The sequence below is a fragment of the Entelurus aequoreus genome, linkage group LG15 (genome assembly GCF_033978785.1).
Source record: "Entelurus aequoreus isolate RoL-2023_Sb linkage group LG15, RoL_Eaeq_v1.1, whole genome shotgun sequence".
Taxonomy (NCBI): domain Eukaryota; kingdom Metazoa; phylum Chordata; class Actinopteri; order Syngnathiformes; family Syngnathidae; genus Entelurus; species Entelurus aequoreus.
Genome location: NC_084745.1, coordinates 9040139 through 9066984, shown reverse-complemented (window position 1 = coordinate 9066984; position 26846 = coordinate 9040139). Strand labels below are relative to the sequence as shown.

General features: G+C 37.4%; 1 protein-coding gene across 3 annotated transcripts in view; it reads left to right on the top strand.

Annotated features, from left to right (window-relative positions):
• Window positions 1–19848, top strand: part of LOC133629755 (vasoactive intestinal polypeptide receptor 2-like) — a 48972-nt gene extending 29124 nt beyond the window's left edge. For 2 of the 3 annotated variants that reach the window (XM_062020718.1, XM_062020719.1), the window contains exons 5-13: window positions 2399–2496; window positions 4454–4595; window positions 10719–10869; window positions 11145–11205; window positions 14474–14543; window positions 14623–14714; window positions 14792–14930; window positions 16332–16373; window positions 16434–19848. In XM_062020718.1, the coding sequence (XP_061876702.1) occupies window positions 2399–2496; window positions 4454–4595; window positions 10719–10869; window positions 11145–11205; window positions 14474–14543; window positions 14623–14714; window positions 14792–14930; window positions 16332–16373; window positions 16434–16604 (966 nt within the window). In that variant the 3' untranslated portion in view covers window positions 16605–19848. Of the gene's footprint in view, window positions 1–2398; window positions 2497–4453; window positions 4596–10718; window positions 10870–11144; window positions 11206–14473; window positions 14544–14622; window positions 14715–14791; window positions 14933–16331; window positions 16374–16433 lie in introns of all 3 variants that reach the window. The other variant, XM_062020721.1, reaches the window with a different exon arrangement.
• The last annotated feature ends 6998 nt before the right edge of the window (window positions 19849–26846 follow it).

Here is a 26846-nt window from a genome sequence, read left to right as displayed (position 1 = left end):
CATCAGGTGTGTGTGTGTGTGAGATTTCAGCTTCTGTTTGCTTCCTGCTGTGAGCTTTTCCATCTGGAAAGTGTTTAGTTGGGGCCAGGCGCCCACTGGCTCTGCTTTAAGGTGCAGAGTGAGACGCTGACCACCATCTTTGTGCCAGGCGCTGGTCACATGATCACATTGAAAAAGGCAGCGTCATAACGAGACAACATGAAGATCAATTTCAGTCACGAACATCCTCAAGTGCATCACTGCAGATGAGATAGAGTCGTGTGTGTGTGTGTGTGTGTGTGTGTGTGTGTGTGTGTGTGTGTGTGTGTGTGTGTGTGTGTGTGTGTGTGTGTGTGTGTGTGTTATTGCACAAGCCAGAACTAAACAAGCAGAAAAAGACAAAATGTCTCCAAAAATGGACATCTTTAACTAAAGTGGCTCATAAAAGTACAACAGCTGTGTGAGTGGACGAGGAGGCGGAGTTAATTTTGTTAAGTGTGTGTGTGTGTGTGTGTGTGTGTGTTTGAGGTCAGGACAGAACTTCTGCCTTTGTGGACTCGTTAAATATAAAAAGTATTAATTTTTTTAGACTAATTTTATAAACTCTAAAAAACACAATTATAGGTCTTTTATGTATTTTTTTTTACTGTTTAAATATTGTCATTTAGAAAAGTATTTTAAGATTAAAAGTTTATTCGTTGTGATTTTTTTTGTGTGCATTTTTCTCATTTTTTACTAATATATAAACCAAAGACATCAAAATTATAGGACTTTTATGTATTTTTTTACTGTTTAAATATTGTCATTTATTAAAATAATTTAAGATTAAGAGTTTATTAGTTCTTATTTTTTATTTAATTTAGCATTTTTCTCATGTTTTACTAATATATAAACCAAAGACAACAAAATTATAGGACTTTTATGTATTTTTTTACTGTTTAAATATTGTCATTTATTAAAATATTTTAAGATTAAAAGTTTATTAGTTCTAATTTTTTATTTAATTTAGCATTTTTCTCATGTTTTACTAATATATAAACCAAAGACAACAACATTACAGGACTTATGTATGTTTTTACTGTTTAAATATTGTCATTTATTACAATATTTTAAGATTAAGTAAATTAATTTGGATTGTATTTTATTCATTTTGCATTTTTCTTATTTTTTACTAATATACAGTATAAACCAAAGACAACACAATTATAGGACTTTTATGTTTTGTTTACTTTGAAAAAATATTGTCCTTTATTAAAATATTTTAAGTTTAATAGTTTGGCAGTTTAGATTTTGTTTGTAGTTTCATAATTTTTTGTACTAATATATAAAGGGTAGACAACAAAATTATAGGACTTTAATATATTTTCTACTTTCAAAAAATATTGTCATTTATTAAAATGTTAAAAGATGAATAGTTTAGCAATTTAGATTCTTTGATATTGCATTTACATAATTTTTTTACTAACATGTGGACCCTAGACAACCAATTATAGGATTTGTATGTATTTTTTACTATTAAATCGTCATTTATTAAAATGTTTTAGGATTAACAGTTTAGCAGTTTTTTTGCATTTTCCTAATTTTTGACCATTTTTTTCAATGCATATTTTATAATTAAACACTTTAATGTCATCCAACATGAGTGTTCTAGTCTAAAATATATATTTTAAAAAATTATGGAAAAATATCTGAACAATTATTCTCAAAACATTTTAATAAATTACACTATTTTCTAAAAGTAAAAAGTGCATTAAAATCCTATAATTTTGTTGTCTTTAAATTTGATAAACACCCATTGTTATATTAATAATTAATGCTTTCATTTTATTTGACCATCAATATCATTTCCATGGAGTGAATATTTTCACTGGTTATAATAGTTATTAGTGAAACATGCATTACACTCACTTTTTAAACTACTTTTTACAGCTGGGTAAGAGCTGTCTTAATTCAAACTAAATGTTACATAAAGTTGAGTTACAGGGAAGATGTGTCTCATTTTTTGAACATGTTTAACTGTTTAAGAGTAAAAAAGTTCAGCTCTGCCAATAGCCAAAAAACACAAAAGTTGTAAAACTTCAAGTTTGATGAAAAGTTGAGTGGCAGTTGCTCCTCATACGTGTCGCCTGTCTTGCAAGTGTAAGAAGAAGTTAAGCACTGTCAAACAATAACTCGTCAGTCTTAACTTTAACGAAAAAATTGGAGTTGGGTGGATGTTTTCATTGAAGTGTAAAAAGAAGCTAGGCCCTGTCGACCTCACTGTAAGTGACAAGTCTGCTTGTCCTTGAGGTTGCTCTTTTTTTGCACAAAAGGCAGGAAAAGCCAAAGAAAAAGCCAGAAAATCTGGAACAAATCCTTTGATGCTCACTAAATGTGATGTTTTGTGCCACTTTTTTCTTTCCTTGTTTGGTTTTGTCAGCTGCTTTTCTACAAAGTGGTGATGGTTCTCTCAACTTTGGGACACAGCTTGTCCCTCGTTAGCCTGATCACCAGCACCCTCCTCATCTGCCTCTTCAGGTACGCACTCACTCACTCACTCACACACTCACTCTCACATACACACACACACTCACACTCACTCAAACGCACACACTCGCACACACACGCTTGCTCACTCACTCACTCACACACACACACTTGCTCACTCCCTCATTCACTCACACACGCACTCTCTCTCACACTCTCACATACACACACTCACTCACTCACTCACTCTCACATACACACACTCACTCACTCACACACACACACACACACACTCGCACACACACGCTTACTCACTCGCTCACTCACACACTTGCTCACTCCCTCATTCACTCACACACACACTCACTCACTCACTCACTCTCACATACACACACACTCACTCACTCTCACACACACACACACACACTCACACACACACGCTCGCTCACTCACACACACACACACACACGCTCGCTCACTCACACACACACTCGCTCACTCACACACACGCACTCTCTCTCACACACACACACTCTCACACACGCTCTCTCTTACACTCTCTCTCACTCTCACACACACTCTCTCCCTCATATACTCTCACACACACTCTCTCACACACTTACACGCACACACTCTCGCTCACACACTCTCTCTCACTCTCTACACACACTCTCACACACTCACTCTCTCCCTCACTCTCTCTCGCTCTCTCTCACACTCTCACTCTCTCACACTCTCTCTCTCTCTCTCTCTCTCACACTCACTCTCTCTCACTCACCCACTCACTCTATCACATACTCACACTCTCTATTACACACTCACTCACGCTCGCTCGCTCGCTCACTCACACACACGCTCACTCTCTCTCTCTCACACACACACTCTCTCACACTCTCTCTCTCTCTCACTCTCACACACACACACTCTCCCTCATATTCTCACACACACTCTCACTCACTCACTCTGTCACACTCTCTCACTCTGACTCACCCACTCTCTCTCACAAACTCTCTCTCTCACACTCTCACACTCACACACACACACACACACAGTCATACTTGCCAACCTTGAGACCTCCAATATCGGGAGGTGGGGGGGCTTGGTCGGGGGTGGGGTGGGGGTTAGGGGCGGGGGGCGTGGTTGGGGGCGTGGTTATTTACAGCTAGAATTCACCAACTCAAGTATTTCATATATATTTCATATATATATATATATATATATATATATATATATATATATATATATATATGAAATACTTGACTTTCAGTGAATTCTAGCTATATATATATATATTTATTTTATTTACCGGTACATAGAAGAAAAAAAAATACTTGGATTTCAGTGTTCCAGTGGCTATCCATCAGATGGCAGTATTGTCCTGTTTAACTTCTCCGTTCATGATGAGTATATCATTTCGGCCGCCATGTCTGTAATTTCCTCGTTCTTCTGCTTCGTCTCCTTGTTGTGTGCGCAGTTGTGCACTCTATAAAAGCCCTAGATGTTATGACGTCTTTGGGCAGGCAAGCTGTTTATTTTGTGGGAAAGCGGACGTGAGAACAGGCTGTCCCCACTCAGTCTCAGGTCCGCATTGAGCTGGAGGGGGCGTGGCCTCCAGCTCCGTCTGAATACCGGGAGTTTGTAGGGAGAAAATCTCTGCCGGGAGTGTGTCGGGAGAAAATCTCTGCCGGGAGGTTGTCGGGAGAGGCGCTGAATATCGGGATTCTCCCGCTAAAAACGGGAGGGTTGGCAAGTATGCACACAGTTCTAGCCAGCAGTCCATCCTGGATCACCTCCAGCTGTTCATTGGCTAACATTTAGCATGTTTACATACGTTACAACCGTCATCCACTTTCACTGCCTGACACGTGTATAAACAACACATTCCTCTCTCTCTCTGTGTGTGTGTGTGTGTGTGTGTGTGTGTGTGTGTGTGTGTGTGTGTGTGTGTGTGTGTGTGTGTGTGTGTGTGTGTGTGTGTGTGTGTGTGTGTGTGTGTGTGTGTGTGTAGGAGGCTGCACTGCATGAGGAACTACATCCATCTCAACCTGTTTGTGTCCTTCATGCTGAGGGCGGTGGCCGTGCTGACCAAAGACCTCCTACTTTTCTCGGAGGAGGAGACGACCGCCGACTGCAGCGTTCAACCTTCCCTGGTTGGTGACGCCGCCGTTTAATCATCAATTTATTGACATATTGTGTACATTTCCTGGGACCTCAGACGGGGAAGTCCTCCAACATGTGTGTCAGCATTGATGCTGGACTTTAGACCTTTTGAAAAGTGTTTTTAGTTAGCCGTGCAGGGTGAATGCAGTTTTGTGTCTGTAGCTTTAATGCCAATGAGCTGTGACAGTGAGTGTGTCCACTTTTTACACATACACTTAACTCTTGCCCAACATAATACAAACCCCGTTTCCATATGAGTTGGGAAATTGTGTTGGATGTAAATATAAACGGAATACAATGATTTGCAAATCCTTTTCAACCCATATTCAATTGAATGCACTACAAAGACAACATATTTGATGTTCAAACTCATACATTTTTTTTTTTTTTTTTTTGCAAATAATAATTAACTTAGAATTTCATGGCTGCAACATGTGCCAAAGTAGTTGGGAAAGGTCATGTTCACCACTGGGTTACATCACCTTTTCTTTTAACAACACTCAGTAAACGATTGGGAACTGAGGAAACTAATTGTTGAAGCTTTAAAAGTGGAATTTTTTCCCATTCTTGTTTTATGTAGAGCTTCAGTCGTTCAACAGTCCGGGGTCTCCGCTGTCGTATTTTACGCTTCATAATGCGCCACACATTTCGATGGGAGACAGGTCTGGACTGCAGGCGGGCCAGGAAAGTACCCGCACTCTTTTTTTACAAAGCCACGCTGTTGTAACATGTGCTGAATGTGGCTTGGCATTGTCTTGCTGAAATAAGCAGGGGCGTCCATGAAAAAGACGGTGCTTAGATGGCAGCATATGTTGTTCCAAAACCTGTATGTACCTTTCAGCATTAATGGTGCCTTCACAGATGTGTGAGTTACCCATGTCTAGGGCACTAATGCACCCCCATACCATCACAGATGCTGGCTTTTGAACTTTGCGTCGATAACAGTCTGGATGGTTTGCTTCCCCTTTGGTCCGGTTGACACAATGTCGAATATTTCCAAAAACAATTTGAAATGTGGACTCGTCAGACCACAGAACACTTTTCCACTTTGCATGAGTCCATCTTAGATGATCTCGGGCCCAGAGAAGCTGGCGGCGTTTCTGGATGTTGTTGATAAATGGCTTTGGCTTTGCATAGTAGAGTTTTAAAGGCCTACTGAAATGAATTTTTTTTATTTAAACGGGGATAGCAGATCTATTCTATGTGTCATACTTGATCATTTCGCGATATTGCCATATTTTTGCTGAAAGGATTTAGTATAGAACAACGACGATAAAGATTGCAACTTTTGGTATCTGATAAAAAAAAGGCTTGCCCCTACCGGAAGTAGCGTGACGTAGTCAGTTGAACATATACGCAAAGTTCCCTATTGTTTACAATGATGGCCGCATGAAGTGAGAGAGATTCGGACCGAGAAAGCGACAATTTCCCCATTAATTTGAGCGAGGATGAAAGATTTGTGGATGAGTAAAGTGCAAGTGAAGGACTAGTGGGGAGTTGAAGCTATTCAGATAGGGAAGATGCTGTGAGAGCCGGGGGTGACCTGATATTCAGCTGGGAATGACTACAACAGTAAATAAACACAAGACATATATATACTCTATTAGCCACAACACAACCAGGCTTATATTTAATATGCCACAAATTAATCCTGCATAATAACACCTGCGTGTTTGTTATGCTAGCTCCTAGCTCCTCTGCTAGCTCCTAGCTCCATAGAACACGCCAATACAATTCAAACACCTGATCAACACACACAATCATTCAGCCCAAAAGACCGTTCACCTAACCCAAGGTTCATAAAGCTTATATATTTTTAAAAAGTTACGTACGTGACGCGCACATACGGTCAAGCTATCAAATGTTTAGCAGCCAAGGCTGCATACTCACGGTACCTGATATTCAGCTGGGAATGACTACAACAGTAAATAAACACAAGACATATACCGTAATTTCCGGACTATAAGCCGCTACTTTTTCCCCTCGTTCTGGTCCCTGCGGCTTATACAAGGGTGCGGCTTATTTACGGCCTGCTCTTCTCCGACACCGACGAAGAGGATTTCGGTGGTTTTAGTACGCAGGAGGAAGACGATGACACAATGATTAAAGACTGACTTTTCATATACCGGTAGGCTGGTTATTTTGATAACGTACAGGCGAGCACTTTGTATTACTTTGCACCGTTGTATTATTTGTACTCTGCACGAATGCTGTTCGCCATGTCAAAAATGTGAAAGTTTGATTGAATGATTGTAAGATTTATTGTTAATAAATGGGACGCTTTGCGTTCCCAAACAGTCATCTCTGTCCCGACAATCCCCTCCGTGGTAGCAGGAACCCCTATATACTACGCTAATTACACATCAAAACCCTGCGGCTTATAGTCGGGTGCGGCTTATATATGGAGCAATCTGTATTTTCCCCTAAATGTAGCTGGTGCGGCTTATAGTCAGGTGCGGCTTATAGTCCGGAAATTACGGTATATACTCTATTAGCCACAACACAACCAGGCTTATATTTAATATGCCACAAATTAATCCTGCATAAAAACACCTGCGTGTTTGTTATGCTAGCTCCTATGCTAGCTCCTAGCTCCATAGAACACGCCAATACAATTCAAACACCTGATCAACACACACAATCACTCAGCCCAAAAGACCGTTCACCTAACCCAAGGTTCATAAAGCTCATATATTTTTAAAAAGTTACGTACGTGACGCGCACGTACGGTCAAGCTATCAAATGTTTAGCAGCCAAGGCTGCATACTCACGGTACCTGGTATTCAGCTGGGGATGACTAAAACAGTAAATAAACACAAGACATATATTTACTCTATTAGCCACAACACAACCAGGCTTATATTTAATATGCCACAAATTAATCCTGCATAAAAACACCTGCGTGTTTGTTATGCTAGCTCCTAGCTCCTATGCTAGCTCCTAGCTCCATAGAACATGCCAATACAATTCAAACACCTGATCAACACACACAATCACTCAGCCCAAAAGACCGTTCACCTAACCCAAGGTTCATAAAGCTTATATATTTTTAAAAAGTTACGTACATATGCAAAAAAAAGTTGCGCACATACGGTCAAGCGATCAAATGTTTAGAAGCCAAAGCTGCATACTCACAGAAGCACGTCTGCGTCTTTGTCATCCAAATCAAAGTAATCCTGGTAAGAGTCTGTGTTGTCCCAGTTCTCTACAGGCGTCTGTGTATCGAAGTCAAAAGTCCTCCTGGTTAGAGTCTCTGTTATCCGAGTTCTTCCATCTTGACTGCATCTTTCGGGAATGTAAACAAAGAAGCGCCGGCTGTGTACTGTTGTTGCTGACTACGTTCGAAAAATACGTCCATTTCGCACCGACAACTTTCTTCTTTGCTTGCTCAGCTTCTTTCTCCATAATGCAATGAACATGATTGAAACAGATTCACGAACACAGATGTCCAGAATACTGTGGAATTATGAAATGAAAACAGAGCTTTTTCGTATTGGCTTCAATGTGGAAGGCATATCCATGTTCCCCGGGCTACGTCACACGCATACGTCATCCTCAGAGGCATTTCGAACCGGAAGTTTAGCGGCAAATTTAAAATGTCACTTTATAAGTTAACCCGGCCGTATTGGCATGTGTTATAATGTTAAGATTTCATCATTGATATATAAACTATCAGACTGCGTGGTCGGTAGTAGTGGCTTTCAGTAGGCCTTTAACTTGCACTTACAGATGTAGCAACGAACTGTATTTAGTGACAGTGGTTTTCTGAAGTGTTCCTGAGCCCATGTGGTGATATCCTTTAGAGATTGATGTCGCTTTTTGATACAGTGCCGTCTGAGTGATCGAAGGTCACGGTCATTCAATGTTGGTTTCCGGCCATGCTGCTTACGTGCAGTGATTTCTCCAGATTCTCTGAACCTTTTGATGATATTATGGACCGTAGATGTTGAAATCCCTAAATTCCTTGCAATAGCTGGTTGAGAAACGTTGTTCTAAACTGTTTGACTATTTGCTCACGCAGTTGTGGACAAAGGGGTGTACCTCGCCCCATCCTTTCTTGTGAAAGACTGAGCATTTTTTGGGAAGCTGTTTTTGTACCCAATCATGGCACCCACCTTTTCCCAATTAGCCTGCACACCTGTGGGATGTTCCAAATAGGTGTTTGATGAGCATTTCTCAACTTTATCAGTATTTATTGCCACCTTTCCCAACTTCTTTGTCACGTGTTGCTGGCATCAAATTCTAAAGTTAATGATTATTTGCAAAAAAAAAACGTTTATCAGTTTGTCTTTGTAGCATATTCAACTGAATATGGGTTGAAAATGATTTGCAAATCATTGTATTCCGTTTATATTTACATCTAACACAATTTCCCAACTCATATGGAAACGGGGTTTGTATTTGATAAAAGCCAACACCAAGAATAGACATTTGAAAGGCAATTTAAAATAAATAAAGAATAGTGAACAACAGGCTGAATAAGTGTACGTTATATGAGGCATAAATAACCAACTGAGAACGTGCCTGGTATGTTAACGTAACATATTATGGTAAGAGTCATTCAAATAACTATAACATATAGAACATGCTATACGTTTACCAAACAATCTGTCACTCCTAATCGCTAAATCCCATGAAATCTTATACGTCTAGACCAGGGGTCGGCAACCCAAAATGTTGAAAGAGCCAAATTGGACCAAAAATACTAAAACAAATCTGTCTGGAGCCGCAAAAAATTAAAAGCCATATTACATGTGTCATGAGATATAAATTTAATTAAGAGGACTTAAAGGAAACTAAATGACCTCAAATATACCTACAGATTAGGCATAATGATGCAATATGTACATATCGCTAGCCTAAATAGCATGTTAGCATCGATTAGCTTGCAGTCATGCAGTGACAAAATATGTCTGATTAGCACTCCACACAAGTCAATAACATCAACAAAACTCACCTTTGTGCACTCATGCACAACATTAAAAGTTTGGTGGACAAAATGAGACAGAAAAAGAAGTGGCATAAAACACGTCCTAGAAAGTCGGAGAAAGTTATACATGTAAACAAACTATACGGTGAGTTAAAGGACCGCCAAAATTAGTAGGACAAAACGGTGCTCGCCAAATACTCGAATCAGTGAAGCATGTTTAGTACAAACAGTGTGATTTATAACAATTAGGGAGGTTTGTGTCATGTTTGTCCTCCTACAGAAACCATACTAAAACAAAAAAATATATATTTTTTTTCCCCTCATCTTTTTCCATTCTTCATACATTTTTGAAAAATCTCCAGAAAGCCACTAGGGCGGCGCTAAAGAGCCGCATGCGGCTCTAGAGCCGCGGGTTGCCGACCCCCGGTCTAGACTCTTACATGAATGAGCTAAATAATATTATTTTGATATTTTACGGTAATGTGTTAATAAATTCACACATAAGTCGCTCCTAAGTATAAGTCGCACCCCCGGCCAAACTATGAAAAAAAACTGCGACTTATAGCCGGAAAAATACGGTACCCAACCTCAAATATTCCACTCTGACTTATTTTTTTGAAATATTGCATGTTTTGCTTTTTTTTTTAAATGTTATTTTTGACAAAAAAAGCCATGACATATAAGAAATAATAAAAATCTTCATATGAATAGAAACATCTGAAGTTGTTAAAAGATTTCAAGCGTTGAAAGTAAAACATATATGTATGAGTTTATTGCTGTCTTATGAGCGGGACACTTTTGGAGCCCAGGAGTAAGAGTGTATAGTCGATATAAAGCTTGCGCAAGTGGTGAACGAATCATCGAAGCAACAAAACATAAATTGAAGTCGAAGTGAGGGAGGTTCAAGTTTTTCCTCATGCTTGGTGCTGATAAGCTAGCTGCGCCATTGAAAAATCACTTTTGCACAATAAGTGATTGTTGAATAATAAGAATCCTCCTCGCAGCTTTACCATGAATTGATTAACGTGGACCCCGACTTAGACAAGTTGAAAAACTTATTGGGGTGTTACCATTTAGTGGTCAATTGTACGGAATATGTACTGTACTGTGCAATCTACTAATAAAAGTTTCAATCAATCAAAAAAAAAAAGCAGTGATTCTTCCTCTGTTTTTGGTGTTCTAGGTGGGCTGTAAGACCAGCCTGGCGTTCCTCAACTACGCCATCATGGCCAACTTCTTTTGGCTCCTGGTGGAGGCGCTCTACCTGCACATGCTGCTGCTGGTCATCCACACGTGCGCCGCCCGCCTCTCAATCTACATGCTCATTGGCTGGGGTAGGAAGCACTTTTTCTGACCTGCACTTGAACGCAACATGGAGTTACTGTGTTGGCGTAAGATGGACTCCTCTATTGCTGCTCCTGACGCGGTGCCAAAACACGTCAGTGTGAACCAAACCTGCCGTTAGTCAGGGTGCCCGAGTGTTTGCACTCAGCCGCTTAGTGTGTAAACGGTCTGCTCTGGCCGCCATCCATCATTAATACGAGCGAGTGATGCTGCCTGCCTGGCATCTTGCAAGTCTGGCAGTGTAAACACTCTTTATCCCCTTCAGGAATCCCGTGCGTGTTCACGGTGGCGTGGATCTTATGCCGGATACACCTGGATGACACCTGGTGAGTCCTTATAGTACCTGCGGCGCACTCTTATGGCTTTTTAATGTTGTGTGAGAAAAATCGATCCACTTTTGAGAGAAAAATGCTCTTTTAATTACTTTTCCAAAAAGGCTTTGCTACACATCTTGAAATAAAGCGCTGCAAACGACCCATCAGTCCGCTATAGACCAACAGTACCACTTTGTACCACTGGGTGCGACAGAGAGCAAGAGTGAAGTCCAATAAATCAGGGGTACTTTTTTCCCACTACAGCAGTGGTGTCCAGAGTGCGGCCCGGGGGCCATTTGCGGCCCGCAGGTAATTTTTTAACGGTCCCACGGCACATTCTAAAAATACGATGAAAAACAAAAACAAAACATAAAAAGTGGTATAAAAGAGCAAACAGGTGAAATGTAACAAGAAAATGTTGCATTATTTACTCTAATAACACAAAGCTGCCATGCAGGCTGTTTCTTTCTTTAAAAAATAATAATGAATCAAAATCAATGTCATTATGAATTATTGACCTATTCAAGGCTCCAATTACGTCACATTAAATATTGCACTTTGAGATATTTTGGGGGGAAAATTATGCATATTTTTTGGTCTATCCGTCAACTTATAATTGACGGATAGATCTGAAGTTGATCTTGAGACTATTGTGGTAAAAGTTAAGAAAAATGTTGGATTTATTTTTTTAAACTTGACTGAGCAGTACCCTTTTTGGATCCCCAATAATTTTAGTGGGACTTTTTTTTTTTTAATTGTCATTGCTCAAAAAAATTATGAATTAAAATCAATGTTGTTATGAGTTATTGACCTTTTTAAGACTCCAATTATTATATAATCTCAAATATTCCACTTTAAAATTTTATTGGGGGAAAATATTGCATATTTTGTGTTTTTTTCCATCAAAAAACACGGTTTTCCTTGACAAAAATGGCATACAACTTAAATATTTAAAAGCGTTATATTGACAGATAGATCTAATGTTGATCTAGAGATTTAAACCTTGAATAATAATAATACTAAATAATGACACATTTGTAATATTTTTTTTGACCAAAACCTTTTGGGGTCCCCGGGATCAAGTCTGAGTGGAGGCCTAAATATATCTTTTTTATACATATATTGTATTGGTTTTTAAAATAAAAAATATCAAAATGGCCAGCGCTTGCTTTGATTTTTCAGTGTGCGGCCCTCAGTGGAAAAAGTTTGGACACCCCTGCAGTACAGAGTGTCCCAGACCGCACTCAAATATTAACACTGAATTAGTCATCTTACTCTTGATTTTAATTGTATTCAATAATTATATCTAACTTATTTACAATTTAACAGGATCTTGTCAAATGATATGAAAGCATGTGTTAATCACAACAATGATTATCAAGGCTTAGGTCAGGCTGATTACAAAAATAAATACGAACTAAATATACTGGATATGAAGGGACTCGTAGAAAATAAGTTACATACAATTATTTAGTGGTAAAATAAATAAACTGAGTTACAAATGTATATTTAAAATTGAAGTTGAAATGAAAATACAGCTTCACTACTTTAGTCATCATTTTTGCGCTGAAGAATCTTCCATATAACTTTAGCTCCAGACTTCTTCTGTTTGTTTGATATTGTTATTACTGCCACAAGTGGTAGACAAGTATATTGCAGCTGACAAACATATTTTTTGCCGCCCCAACTGTGGCAAAGCCGTGTATTGCGAGAGTATGGCCAAACTGTTTCAAAGTTGGCCCTTGAGATGTCTTGAGTTTATCAGAGTATCACACCCCAGAGTGCCTTCAAATTAATCTTAAATACCCGTCAGTTTCTGAACGCTACATATTGGTATGCCATCTTATGGACAATATGAGTAAATCTGATCAATGATCCTTGAAAGTAATAAGGAATAGCACAACATTTACAAACAACACCACCAAAGTCTGCCTTATTATGTCTTATTGTCACCTATTTTACCTGCACTTTGGGTGAAAACATTGGGTAAGTGTTGAGAGCGATCCATAACAGTGTTTTTGTTGGTAAATGAGTGAGTGATGATTAATAAACAAATGAATCTCTGGTAATGTAAATAATGAAGTGAAGCTGAGCTGTGAATAGTTAAAACATTTGCGTTGCGTTTGAGTGCTGCTGGGACAAATACGATATATATATATATATATATGTATGTATATATATATATATATATATATGTATGTATATATATATATATATATATATATATATATATATATATATATATATATATATATATATATATATATATATATATATATATATATATATATATATATATATATATATATATATATATATAATTAGAGATGTCCGATAATATCGGCAGATAAATGCTTTAAAATGTAATATCGAAAATTATCGGTTTCGTTTTTTTATTATCGGTATTGTTTTTTTGTTTGTTTGTTGTTTTTATTTTATTTTTTTTATTAAATCAACATAAAAAACACAAGATACACTTACAATTAGTGCACCAACTCAAAAAAACTTCCCTCCCCCATTTACACTCATTCACACAAAAGGGTTGTTTCTTTCTGTTATTAATATTCTGGTTCAAGATTCAAGATTCAAGATGCTTTATTATTGTCCATTCTTTAACATGTACAAGACACATGAGAACTGAAATTTCATTTTCGGCACAGTCCCACTAAGAGCAGACATACGTTACAGGGAGACAAGACGGGACTGCAAACGGATCAGCCACTAATGGCGCTCATTAAAAGAGGTGGGAAAAAGGTGATATTGGGAAAGGGGGGGAAGAGTAAAAAATATCAGTCTAAGGCTGGACCCTCGGGAGGGGGTCCAGACTGAGTCCAAGGGAAAAAACCTCATTTAACATAGCACATAGCATTCCTACATTATATATCAATATATATCAATACAGTCGGCAAGGGATACAGTCCGTAAGCACACATGATTGTGCGTGCTGCTGGTCCACTAATAGTACTAACCTTTAACAGTTAATTTTACTCATTTTCATTAATTACTAATTTCTATGTAACTGTTTTTATATTGTTTTACTTTCTTTTTTATTCAAGAAAATGTTTTTAATTTATTTCTTATTTTATAATTTTTTTTTTAAAAGGACCTTATCTTCACCATACCTGGTTTACCAAATTAGGCATAATAATGTGTTAATTCCACGACTGTATATATCGGTGATATCGGTGTATATATATATATATATATATATATATATATATACACACACACACACACACACACAAATAAGAGATACAACCATCTGTGTTCTTGCTTGCAGGTGCTGGGAGAGGAACGAGAGTCCCGTCCCCAGCAGGGTGTTGGACTGGCCTATCCTGGCGTGTGTTGTTGTACGTGAGCACAATAACAATTCTTCGCCATTAGCAACTTTCTTTATTTGCGTGTCTAGACCTTTGACTCTGCCTCCAGATGAACTTCATCCTCTTCATCAGCATCATCCGCATCCTGGTTCAGAAGCTGCGCTGCACCGACGTTGGCGGCAACGAACAATCGCAGTACAAGTAGGCCATTTTGTATAGTGGCTACTCTGAGGTTTCTATGCTGAATTGTGTGTGTGTGTGTGTGCGTGTGTGTTTAGGCGTCTGGCAAAGTCCACTCTCCTGCTGATCCCCTTGTTTGGGATCAACTATGTGGTGTTTGTCCACCTGATGAATCCCACTGATCAAACCCTACGACAAATCAAGATCTTCTTTGAGTTGGGCCTCGGATCCTTTCAGGTGTTACCCACACACACACACACACACACACACACACACACACACACACACACACACACACACACACACACACACACACACACACACACACACACACACTTTTGCTTTTTACCTGACTTGTTAGTCTTGCACCTTAAGACAAAGTAACTATTGTTAATTTTGATGTATTTATTTTTAATGTATCTATTTTATTACTTTTATTTATCTTATGTATAATATTATTGATTATTGGATTTAAAAAGAAAAGGATAATTTAAAAAAAAAAGAAAAAAAGATCATTAAAGCATGCTTCAAATTATTGTTTTAATTGTATACCTGTCTAATTGGAGGACAATGCAAGGCATTCAAATTCAAACCTAAAAAAATAAAATAAAAATGAGAGAATCACATTACTTCTATTAGTTTTTTGTTTTTTTCAATTTTGGCTTAATAATAATGAAATAAATGTAATATTTTCCTGTATTCCAGTATTGTATTTCAGAATACATAAAAATATTTATTTAATTTTGTAATTGGACAGTGATTTTTCATAGGATTTTTTGAGATGCTTATATTTTCACAACTAGATTACTGCCAGTAATCATAATTATGTACGACATATTCTAAAAGAAACTATTATGAATATTATTTTTAGTTTAAGTCATATTTTATTTTCACTATTGGCTTAATATAATGAATATTTTCTATACAGTATTATGTGTTTATAATACCGAAATATATTTTTGTTATAATAAACATAATAAATTTAAAAAATATTGTTATGATTATTATTTTTAGTAGTGTTTCTATTACCTTTTGACTATGAGATCATTATATTATTTCTATAACTAAAATTGTATTTTCACTTTTGCCTTAATACAATGATTTTTTTTCCCTGTACAGTATTATTTTATATAATACAGAAAAATATATATTTTTTAATATAATTAGTAGTGATTTTTTCCTTGGAGATAATATTAATAATAATAACTTGTTCTAATTATATAATAATATAATACATATCTTAAACAATACATTATTATAAATGTTATTATTTTTCTATTACTTTATCACCATGAGATAATTATATTATTACTATAGGTAATATTTTATTTTCCCATTTGGCTTGACAGTAAAGTAAGTATTTTTTTTTGTCAGCACTATATTTGTATACTGCAGAAAACTATTTTTCAAATGTTGTTATAATTAGTGGTGGTTTTCTTTTCTTTGTTTTACTGACAGTAATCCTCATATTATAATATTAATAGTATTAGTATTATCCTGCATTTCCCAGCATATCTTTATTCTCATCCCCATAACGTAACTGTAAGGTCAAAATAAACAAACAGAAATTAAATTTCACCACATTTTATTCACAATTATCCATATTTAACTCCAGCTGTGCAATTGTGTGTGTTTCAGGGTCTTATTGTGGCGGTCCTTTACTGCTTCCTCAACAGCGAGGTAAGCCTGCTGCTTTCTTATCCTTTCTACCATCATCTTCATCTTCGGCTCCATCTGAAGGTCCAGTGTGAGCTGAGGAGGACGATGAGGAGTCTGTCCCTCAGGCGTTACGTGGGGCGGGACTATAGGCTGCACGCCGCCTCGCTTGGCCCTAATGGCGCCAACGACAACTTGGCGCCCAGAAACTGGCGAGCTCAGTCCATCCTGCAGACGGAGACGGTGTCGCTGTGAGGACTCGGCGTAAAAAGGAAAGAACTCTTTTTTTTTTTTTTTGACAGTTATTACAAGAAATCCAGCATTTAGTGCAAATATTTAGCTTGACTTTTTATATTTTAAGCCAGGGGTGTCCAAAGCGGGGCCCACATTTAAATTTTTAACGGCCCGCCGCACATTCTAAAAATACTATTTATTTAAAAAAAAAACGTAAAAAAGTGGACTAAAAGAGCAAACAGGTGAAATGTAACAAGAAGAAGTTGCAATGTCGACTCCACTAACACAAAGCTGCCATGCAGGCTGTGTTTTTCTTTAAAACTGTCATTGCTCAAAAAATAATAATGAATCAGAATCAATATTGTTAGGAATTATTGACCTATTCAAGCCTGCAAATCCCTTACATCAAAAATTCCACTTTGAAATATTTTAGGGGAAAACATTGTGTATTTTGTGTTTGCCATTTAAAAACCATTTGTTTTGACAAAAAGAGCATAAAACAAACAAAAAAACCCTGTAAAAAAAAAATACTAAAAACTATAATCGACGGATGGATCTGAAGTTGATCAAAAGACTTAAAGTAAAAAAAGAAAAAGCAACTTATTTTTATGAGTGGAAACCTTTTGGAGGCCCAAGAATGTTAGTGGGATTTTAATTTTTTTTTAAACTGACATTGGTCAAAAACAAAAAAATGAATTAAAATTAGGGATGTCTGATCGGCCTGCCGATATTATCGGCCGATAAATGCGTTAAAATGTAATATCGGAAATTATCGGTATCGTTTTTTTTATTATCGGTATCGTTTTTTTTATTTTTTTATTTTTTTATTTTTTAAAATTAAATCAACATAAAAAACACAAGATACACTTACAATTAATGCACCAACCCAAAAAAACTCCCTCCTCATTCACACAAAAGGGTTGTTTCTTTCTGTTATTAATATTCTGGTTCCTACATTATATATCAATATATATCAATACAGTCTGCAAGGGATACAGTCCGTAAGCACACATGATTGTGCGTGCTGCTGGTCCACTAATAGTACTAACCTTTAACAGTTAATGTTACTCATTTTCATTAATTACTAGTTTCTATGTAACTGTTTTTATATTGTTTTACTTTCTTTTTTATTCAAGAAAATGTTTTTAATTTATTTATCTTATTTTATTTTACAAATTTTTTTTTAAAAGTACCTTATCTTCACCATACCTGGTTGTCCAAATTAGACATAATAATGTGTTAATTCCACGACTGTATATATCGGTTGATATCGGTATCGGTTGATATCGGTATCGGTAATTAAAGAGTTGGACAATATCGGAATATCGGCAAAAAGCCATTATCGGACATCCCTAATTAAAATCAATGTTGTTATGAATTATTGACCTATTTTAAGGCTCCAATTACTTTACATCAAATACTTGGACAATATTTTTCGGGAAAATATTACATATCTTGTGTTTGGCCAGAAAAACAGGGTTTTGACAAAAAATGCATACAATTTTAAAAAACAACTGTATTTTGACAAATATATCTAAACTTGATCTACAGATTTCGGTGATAAATAAAAAAAAAAAAAGACTTATTTTTTACATTTTTGATGACTGAGACCCATAGGGGTTCCTGAGCGCCATAAAGGTAAAAAAAAAAAAAAGGATATATATTGTACTGTTTTAAAAAAATGAAAACTTTTAAAATTACCCCCACATTCTTTGATTTTCCAGTGTGGGGCCCTCAGTGGAAAAAAGTTTGGACACCCCTGCTTTAATAATTCATTCAAGACGCTTTATTTTATCAACATGTCTTTTATTGTGCAAGAGTACTGTGACTTATTTTGTTACATTTTGTGCTGCAAAACAGTGACCGCGCTGTCAAAATAAAACAGCATACTTGACCGAGCGATAACACTAACATCATAAATAAAATCTGCCCTACTAATAAGACAAAATAACTTACATTTTGCTTATAAATAAATTCTCAAATAAATAATTGCAAAATACTAAACATTGGACTCAAGTAATGGTGTGCTCCAGTCTTCATCCTACAAAGTGCTCGTTTTCTTAATGGAGTTTTGAATGAGGTCAGGATGAGGAGGAAGGAAGGGAAGGCGATGAGGACGCATAGGGAGCATGTGAGGATGCAGAGGGAGCATATGAGGATGCAGAGGGAGCTGCAGAGGCTGCGGAGGTCAGGATGGAGAGAAGCGTGGTTTTGGGCGGCGAGACGGTGTTGAAACTCTGAGTTTTGGCTTTCCTGAGGGAGATAGAAAGAGGAGTTAGCCCGAGGATGAATGGATGCCGAGCACAGTGACCATAAGGGGGCACTCACACAAAGTCCGCCACTTTCTTTTGAACCCACGGAGCGCGGATGTAAGCGCAGTAGGAGCCGCTATTGGTGTAGAAGCTGTAGGACAAACAAGGTTTAGCATCGTTAGCTTCTTTCTAATTGGTGCGTTACATCACTTCTACCTTTTTCAAAAAACACCTGTTCTTGTGACCTATGGGCCTGTTGCGCAACACCACTTAGGACTCGGGGTGTCCCGACACAAACATACAGTATATTGGAGCCTTGAGTATTGGCCGAAAGCGATAATAATACAGATACGATATCAGCACAAATCATACATACTTTTGTTATTTTGTAGTGTGGAATATTAGAAAAGGAGATTACTCAGAGAACAATTATATGTTTGAAGGAATGGACTTATGCTGTCTTCAAGTTGAACTGGAGTGGTAATTGTTTTTTGGTGACACCTAGTGGCCAAAATATTTACTTAAGTTAAGCTCCTGATGCGGACACATTTGTTACCGGATACTTTCTAATGCACTTCTGCCTTGGAGACTTTGTGTATGTAAGTAATATGTACCTATAATTATTTGACACTTGTTTATATTGACGAGTATTGATGGATGGATGGATGGATATTGTGTTTTAGACTTACTACATATGTCCATCTTGTGTGCTATCGTGTGCTTAGCTGTTGTGTAGCTGCCAGCGCTTAGTGGCTGTCAAGCCGTAGTACCACAAGTGGTGACAGTGAGTCGTACTGACACCACACAACTAAGTAGTAGGGGTGTAAATCATTGGACACTTAGCAATGTAATCTGATTGCGATTCCTGGGGTGATGATTAGATTCAGAATCGATTCTCGATTTAACACGATTCTCAATTCAAACCGGTTCTTGCAATGTATTGTTTGGTATAATAATTATAATGAAACTTTTGCTATACAGGTTACAAAAGCTTGTTCTGGTTGCATGGAGATGGCCTTAAAACATATTTTTAAAGAATTGATTCTTATGAGAAAAAAAAAGGATATATATATGTGTGTATATATGTATGTATATATATATGTATTTGTGTATATACTGTATGTATGTATACGTATGTATTTGTATGTGTAAGTGTGTATATGTATTTGTATGTGTGTATATATATGCATGTGTATATATGTGTGTGTATATATATATATATATATATATATATATATATATATATTTATATTTATTTCTTTACAGTATGTATGCATATATATGAATGTATATGTACGTATACATACGTGAATGTGTACACATAAAAATGTGTGTGTATGTATATATATATATATATATATAATATATATATATATATGTATGTATATATATATATATATATATATATATATATATATATATATATATATATATATATATATATATATATATATATATATAAAATATATATATATATATATATAAAAAAAATATATATATATATATATATATATAAGGTAAATATTAGTATTTTTAATGTTAAAACTCCTAATAGTGACTGCTGGGTTCAACCACCCCACAAAATATTTCTTGTTTTGTGATATACAAATCATGCTAACTGAATCATGCTAACTACCACAACAATGTCAAACTCGGTCAGTTTTTCCAGTGTCTTCTACTCACACGGCAGCTTGCAAGCATGGTTTGACGGCCTTCCTCAAGCTGATCCCCAAAATTTCCTCCGTTATTTCCTTGTTGCTCACTTCGGTGCAGCATTCAACGGGCTTGATCACTGGACCGAGACAGAACCCAAAGAACACTTGAGTATGCTAGCTGGTTGGGGGTTAAAAGTACAGAACAACACAACTTTTCTTCAACTTACCACCTTGTCCACACTTGACCAGAGCCACCAGCATGGCCACCATCAGCAAACTCTTCTGCAGACTGACAACCTTCAGCATTTTCAGGACGACAGTGATAAATATGACAGGGGGAAATTGTTGGTTTCTCTTGAGATGTCTCAGAAGCGTATGAAGTGATAGAGCTCAGACGGACGCTTTAAGGCGTCAAAAAGCAGAAGTCGCCTTCCGGTTAGTCATCCTCACACTCGTTTTCTCTTTCCATCCTCTCCCCTCCATTCCTCTGAAGCAGTGACACACTGCTTTGCTGGGAATTACTCAAAATGACCAGCATTGGGGGAGACCCCAAGCGGAGGTCAAGTGTCTTTTTTTAACTTCATTAATCAACTGATGCGTAAAAAAATGAAAGGAAAACCCAAAATGTGTTTGTCGTTTAACGCCGTGGACTTTTGATGTTAGCATGTTAGCCAGCCAGGGTAAAGGCGACATGTATGCTGCTAGCATTTTGCTACAACGGCGTCCTAATCCTGTTACACCGAGGGCGAAGGCTGACTGCGACGTGACTTGCAATTTTCTACCAAAACTCCAGGGGCAGCACAACCACGACTCTCGTTAGCTTCCTGTGTACAACTCCGACTGAATGGTTGTTGCAGCTGGAACTAATGTGGAACATCAGTCGCTTTTACGACCAATTCCCGCTTTTCCGTAACACCTATTCCCTATTAAAAATTGTTACAACTTCCACATTTGTCGACCGATTAAAAAATATATATATATATTAAGACCAATCCATTCAGGGCAATTGTGCCGTTTTCCATATTCACAAAAATTCCCAGATTTCCAGCTTTCCCCTAGCACTTAATCTCCATTAAAAAGGGTTACTAAAACCCCTGGAAAAAATTATAGAATCAGCAAACTTGAATAATGTTCATTCAGTTTAATTTTGTAGAAAAAAATGCAGAAAACAGACATGAAACAAAACTATAATGGCAACTTTCTGGCTTTTAGAAACTCTCAAAGAAATCTAGAAAATAAATTGTGGTATTAGTAGTTAGGTCAATAATTGGGTCACGCATAGTGAACAAATTGTGGAATCGTTAAATGGTAAATGGGTTATACTTGTATAGCGCTTTTCTACCTTTTTTTAAGGAACTCAAAGTGCTTTGACACATTCACCCATTCACACACACATTCACACACTGATGGCGATCAAAACCAGACCCTACAACAAACCACTACTACTTTGTTCCATACACCTCAAAGTCATACAACTTTTCCAGAAATTGTATATTCTACTAATACATTTTCCGAAACAGCTCATATTTGCGAATTTCTGCATCAAAATGCTCCTAAAGTAAAAAAAAAAAAAAAAGAAGGAAATTAGCAACTAAAAACCTACTTGTTGTCGTCGCCATTAGCACAAGGTTATATTTTTTGGGTGGTGTACGTCAGGCTCCAACAGAGGTTTTGGAGGGGACGCTGTAGCATAATGAATGAAGCCTTACGTCCTATCCTGCAATACCTCTTTGCACCACAGGCGGTGATGAGGCGCAACAACAACAAATTTGCCAATGTTTTATTATAAATTAATTAAATAAAATGAATAAAACGCTGCTTAGTGGAGGCCACAGCTAGTTAGCACCTCATTCCCACTCTCGTAATCAAACTGTAAAATTATAAAGTATACAGAAAATACTACCATTCAGTCAAAAGTAGGGATGTCCGATAATATCGGATTGCCGATATTATCGGCCGATAAATGCTTTAAAATGTAATATCGGAAATTATCGGTATCAGTTTCAAAAAGTTAAATGTATGACTTTTTAAAAACGCTGCTGTGTAAACGGACATAAACATAAACACAACAGAACAAATACCCAGAACCCCTTGCAGCACTAAGTCTTCCGGGACGCTACAATATAATTATTATTATAAATTAGGCATAATAATGTGTTAATTCCACAACTGTATATATCGGTATTGGTAATTAAGAGTTGGACAATATCGGGATATCGGCCAAAATGCCATTATCGGACATCTCTAGTTAAAAGTCAAAACTTTTTCCTGAATTAATCGACACAAAGGTGCTTAATACTTTTAGCGCCAGGTATATAACAAGTTCCCATCGTAACTTTAATTGTTGTTTTTTTTACATTTGCAGTCTCCATGATTTAAAATATACATTTTCTGTGAATCTGACATATTTGACCTCTAAAAACTAGTCTATTGTAAAGTGAATAGACTATATAAAGTGTGAATGGAAGTATTCTTTATCATTTACACTATCACCTTTGGTTCATGACAAAATAGACAAAAACGTCTTCATTTTCGACCGAGAAAGCTGAAAATGTGTGTGTGTCGCTTTATCTTATCATTTATTTCATGACACGTCTTGACATGAGTCGCATGGAAAGAATGCGTCGTTAGTCACCTTCACAGGAAGTTTGACTTTGAAAGGTGTTTTCTCATCTACACAGGAAGTTTAACTTTGAAAGGTGTTTTCTCACCTACACAGGAAGTTTGACTTTGAAAGGTGTTTTCTCACCTACACAGGAAGTTTAACTTTGAAAGGTGTTTTCTCACCTACACAGGAAGTTTAACTTTGAAAGGTGTTTTCTCACCTACACAGGAAGTTTAACTTTGAAAGGTGTTTTCTCACCTACACAGGAAGTTTAACTTTGAAAGGTGTTTTCTCACCTACACAGGAAGTTTGACTTTGAAAGGTGTTTTCTCACCTACACAGGAAGTTTAACTTTGAAAGGTGTTTTCTCACCTACACAGGAAGTTTGACTTTGAAAGGTGTTTTGACATCTGTACGAGTTATACTTATTTGTCACTATCAGGTCATGGAAGTTGGGGGGGAAAAAAGTATGTCATGTTCTGATTTCCTAACACTTCCGTGATTCCGTGTTCGCCAAACTTTCACACACCAAAGCCCAAGAAGAGGAAGGATGTATGCCAGTCATCAGCGTCATCACTAATGAGTTTGCACATGACCGTGTTACACTAAAACACCTTAGTCACCAAAATAATGCCCATTCAGACTTTGAGATTGTTGCTTGAAGCCTCCGGTATGACAAACCTCACCATTAAGTAACAAGTAGTTAGTTTTTCTAAGCCTGTGTCATTATTTGGGATACATTTACAATTAATTAATCATGATATCTTAATAAACAAATTAGAACGGTATGGCATCAGAGGCTTGGTCTTGAACTGGATAAGAAGCTACTTAACCAATGGGAAGCAATAATAGTAGAGATGTCCGATAATGGCTTTTTTGCCGATATTCCGATATTGTCCAACTCTTAATTACCGATTCCGATATCAACCGATACCGATATATACAGTCGTGGAATTAACAAATTATTATGCCTAATTTTGTTGTGATGCCCCGCTGGATGCATTAAACAATGTAACAAGGTTTTCCAAAATAAATCAACTCAAGTTATGGAAAAAAGTGGCAACATGGCACTGCCATATTTATTATTGAAGTCACAAAGTGCATTATTTTTTTCAACATGCCTCAAAACAGCAGCTTGGAATTTGGGACATGCTCTCCCTGAGAGAGCATGAGGAGGTTGAGGTGGGCGGGGTAGGGGGTAGCGGGGGGTGTATATTGTAGCGTCCCGGAAGAGTTAGTGCTGCAAGGGGTTCTGGGCATTTGTTCTGTTGTGTTACGGTGCGGATGTTCTCCCAAAATGTGTTTGTCATTCTTGTTTGGTGTGGGTTCACAGTGTGGCGCATATTTGTAACAGTGTTAAAGTTGTTTATACGTTGACCCTCAGTGTGACCTGTATGGCTGTTGACCAAGTCTGCCTTGCATTCACTTGTGTGTGTGAAAAGCCGTAGATATTATGTGATTGGGCCGGCACGCAAAGGCAGTGCCTTTAAGGTTTATTGGCGCTCTGTACTTCTCCCTACGTCCGTGTACACAGCGGCGTTTTAAAAAGTCATAAATGTTACTTTTTGAAACCGATACCGATAATTTCTGACACCACATTTGACATGTACTTCGGTATCAGGGAGGTGTAGCGGATTTATAGACTAGGCTCAGTGCAAGTTGTTTTACTCTGTCCTCCACCCTGAGCCAGCCCACTTTGGAGAAGTGGGTAGGAGTGAGGTGTGATCTGGGGTGGAGGTCTAGAAGTAACCTGACTAGCTTGTTCTGGGATGTTTGGAGTTTAGATTTGAGGGTTTTGGAGGTGCTAGGGTACCAGGAGGTGCACGCGTAATCGAAAAAGGGTTGAACGAGAGTTCCCGCCAGAATCTTCATGGTGCTTTTGTTGACCAGAGAGGAGATTCTGTAGAGAAATCTCGTTCGTTTTTGATTACCTTGGTTGCCATTTTATCACAGGAAAGATTAGCCTATAGAATGGAACCTAGGTAGGTGACCTCATCTTTCCCGTGGTGATAACAATGTCACCCACTTTTATAGTGAAGTCATTGACTTTCTTAAGGTTGATGTGGGACCCAAACAGGATGGATTCCGTTTTACCCAAGTGTATGGATAGCTTGTTGTCAGCGAGCCAGGTGCAAATTCTACACAGCTCAGCACTGAGGATTTTCTCCACCTGTGACTTGTCCCTGTCTGATACCAGCAGGGCCGAGTCATCCGCAAACAGGAACAATTCACAGTCGCATGCCGATGACAAGTCGTTTATACACTACCGTTCAAAAGTTTGGGGTCACATTGAAATGTCCTTATTTTTGTCGGAAAAGCACTGTACTTTTCAATGAAGATAACTTTAAACTAGTCTTAACTTTAAAGAAATACACTCTATACATTGCTAATGTGGTAAATGACTATTCTAGCTGCAAATGTCTGGTTTTTGGTGCAATATCTACATAGGTGTATAGAGGCCCATTTCCAGCAACTATCACTCCAGTGTTCTAATGGTACAATGTGTTTGCTCATTGGCTCAGAAGGCTAATTGATGATTAGAAAACCCTTGTGCAATCATGTTCACACATCTGAAAACAGTTTAGCTCGTTACAGAAGCTACAAAACTGACCTTCCTTTGAGCAGATTGAGTTTCTGGAGCATCACATTTGTGGGGTCAATTAAACGCTCAAAATGGCCAGAAAAAGAGAACTTTCATCTGAAACTCGACAGTCTATTCTTGTTCTTAGAAATGAAGGCTATTCCACAAAATTGTTTGGGTGACCCCAAACTTTTGAACGGTAGTGTATATATATTGGGAAAGAGGGTGTGTCCATTTTTGATTTGCCAATAGCGGATATGAATAACAGCAATGCGGTAGAATCATGTAAGTAATAGTTAATCATATGGCCATTTGTGGATCTGTGTCATTTTTTTCTCTGTAATACAACAACAACCCCATCTATGACGTTCAGAAACAGTTCTTGAAAAGTGCACTTTGTCGTCCCCAAGCGGAGCAAAGTAGTACTACAACCAGAAACAACCACAGCTAAATCAAGGCCTTCATCGGATTTTTGTGCATGAGAACTTTCATTTTTGTCATTTTACAATTTCCAAGATGGCAAAACAGAATAAAAAAACAACTATTGCAGACTTGTATGTTATAATAATTAAAAATAAATGGGGCCAATAAAGAGCAGATAGGCTATAGTTCACCGGGTCGTCAGTGTGGACAAAGTCATTTGTTGTAAACGGGGAAAAACAGAGACTTAATAAGAAGATTATAAAGAGATCCTAAACTGAGCAGAGTTTGTTTACAACTTTGAGGAAGTCAGTAAAGTGTGTTCTTCTGCAATGTTGCGTCATGCGAGGTTCCCTTCTTTGGCCCTTCTTGTGTTGTTAGCATTCCAACTTGTCCGCTAACACTTGACATGTCACAAACACTTTCAGCAGCCTGCGAGACTTCAAATATACTAACTCCCCTAACTCTTAACATGTGGTAAAAGACAAATGTTTATTGCAGCAGCAATCGTACGTGCTAAACCCTTACAGATGATCATTTTTACGATGCAGGTGCGGCTGAGTCGAGGGAAACTTTCATTTCTTAATTTTCACTTAAACTCATGTTCAAATAAATCTACAATTTGAAAGAAACATAAATTGTTCTAAATTTAAAACAATATGCAGCTGGGATAGGCTCCAGCACCCCCTGTGGAGAGGGACAAGCTGTAGAAAATGGATGGATATGTATATATTAGGAAAATACGCTGAC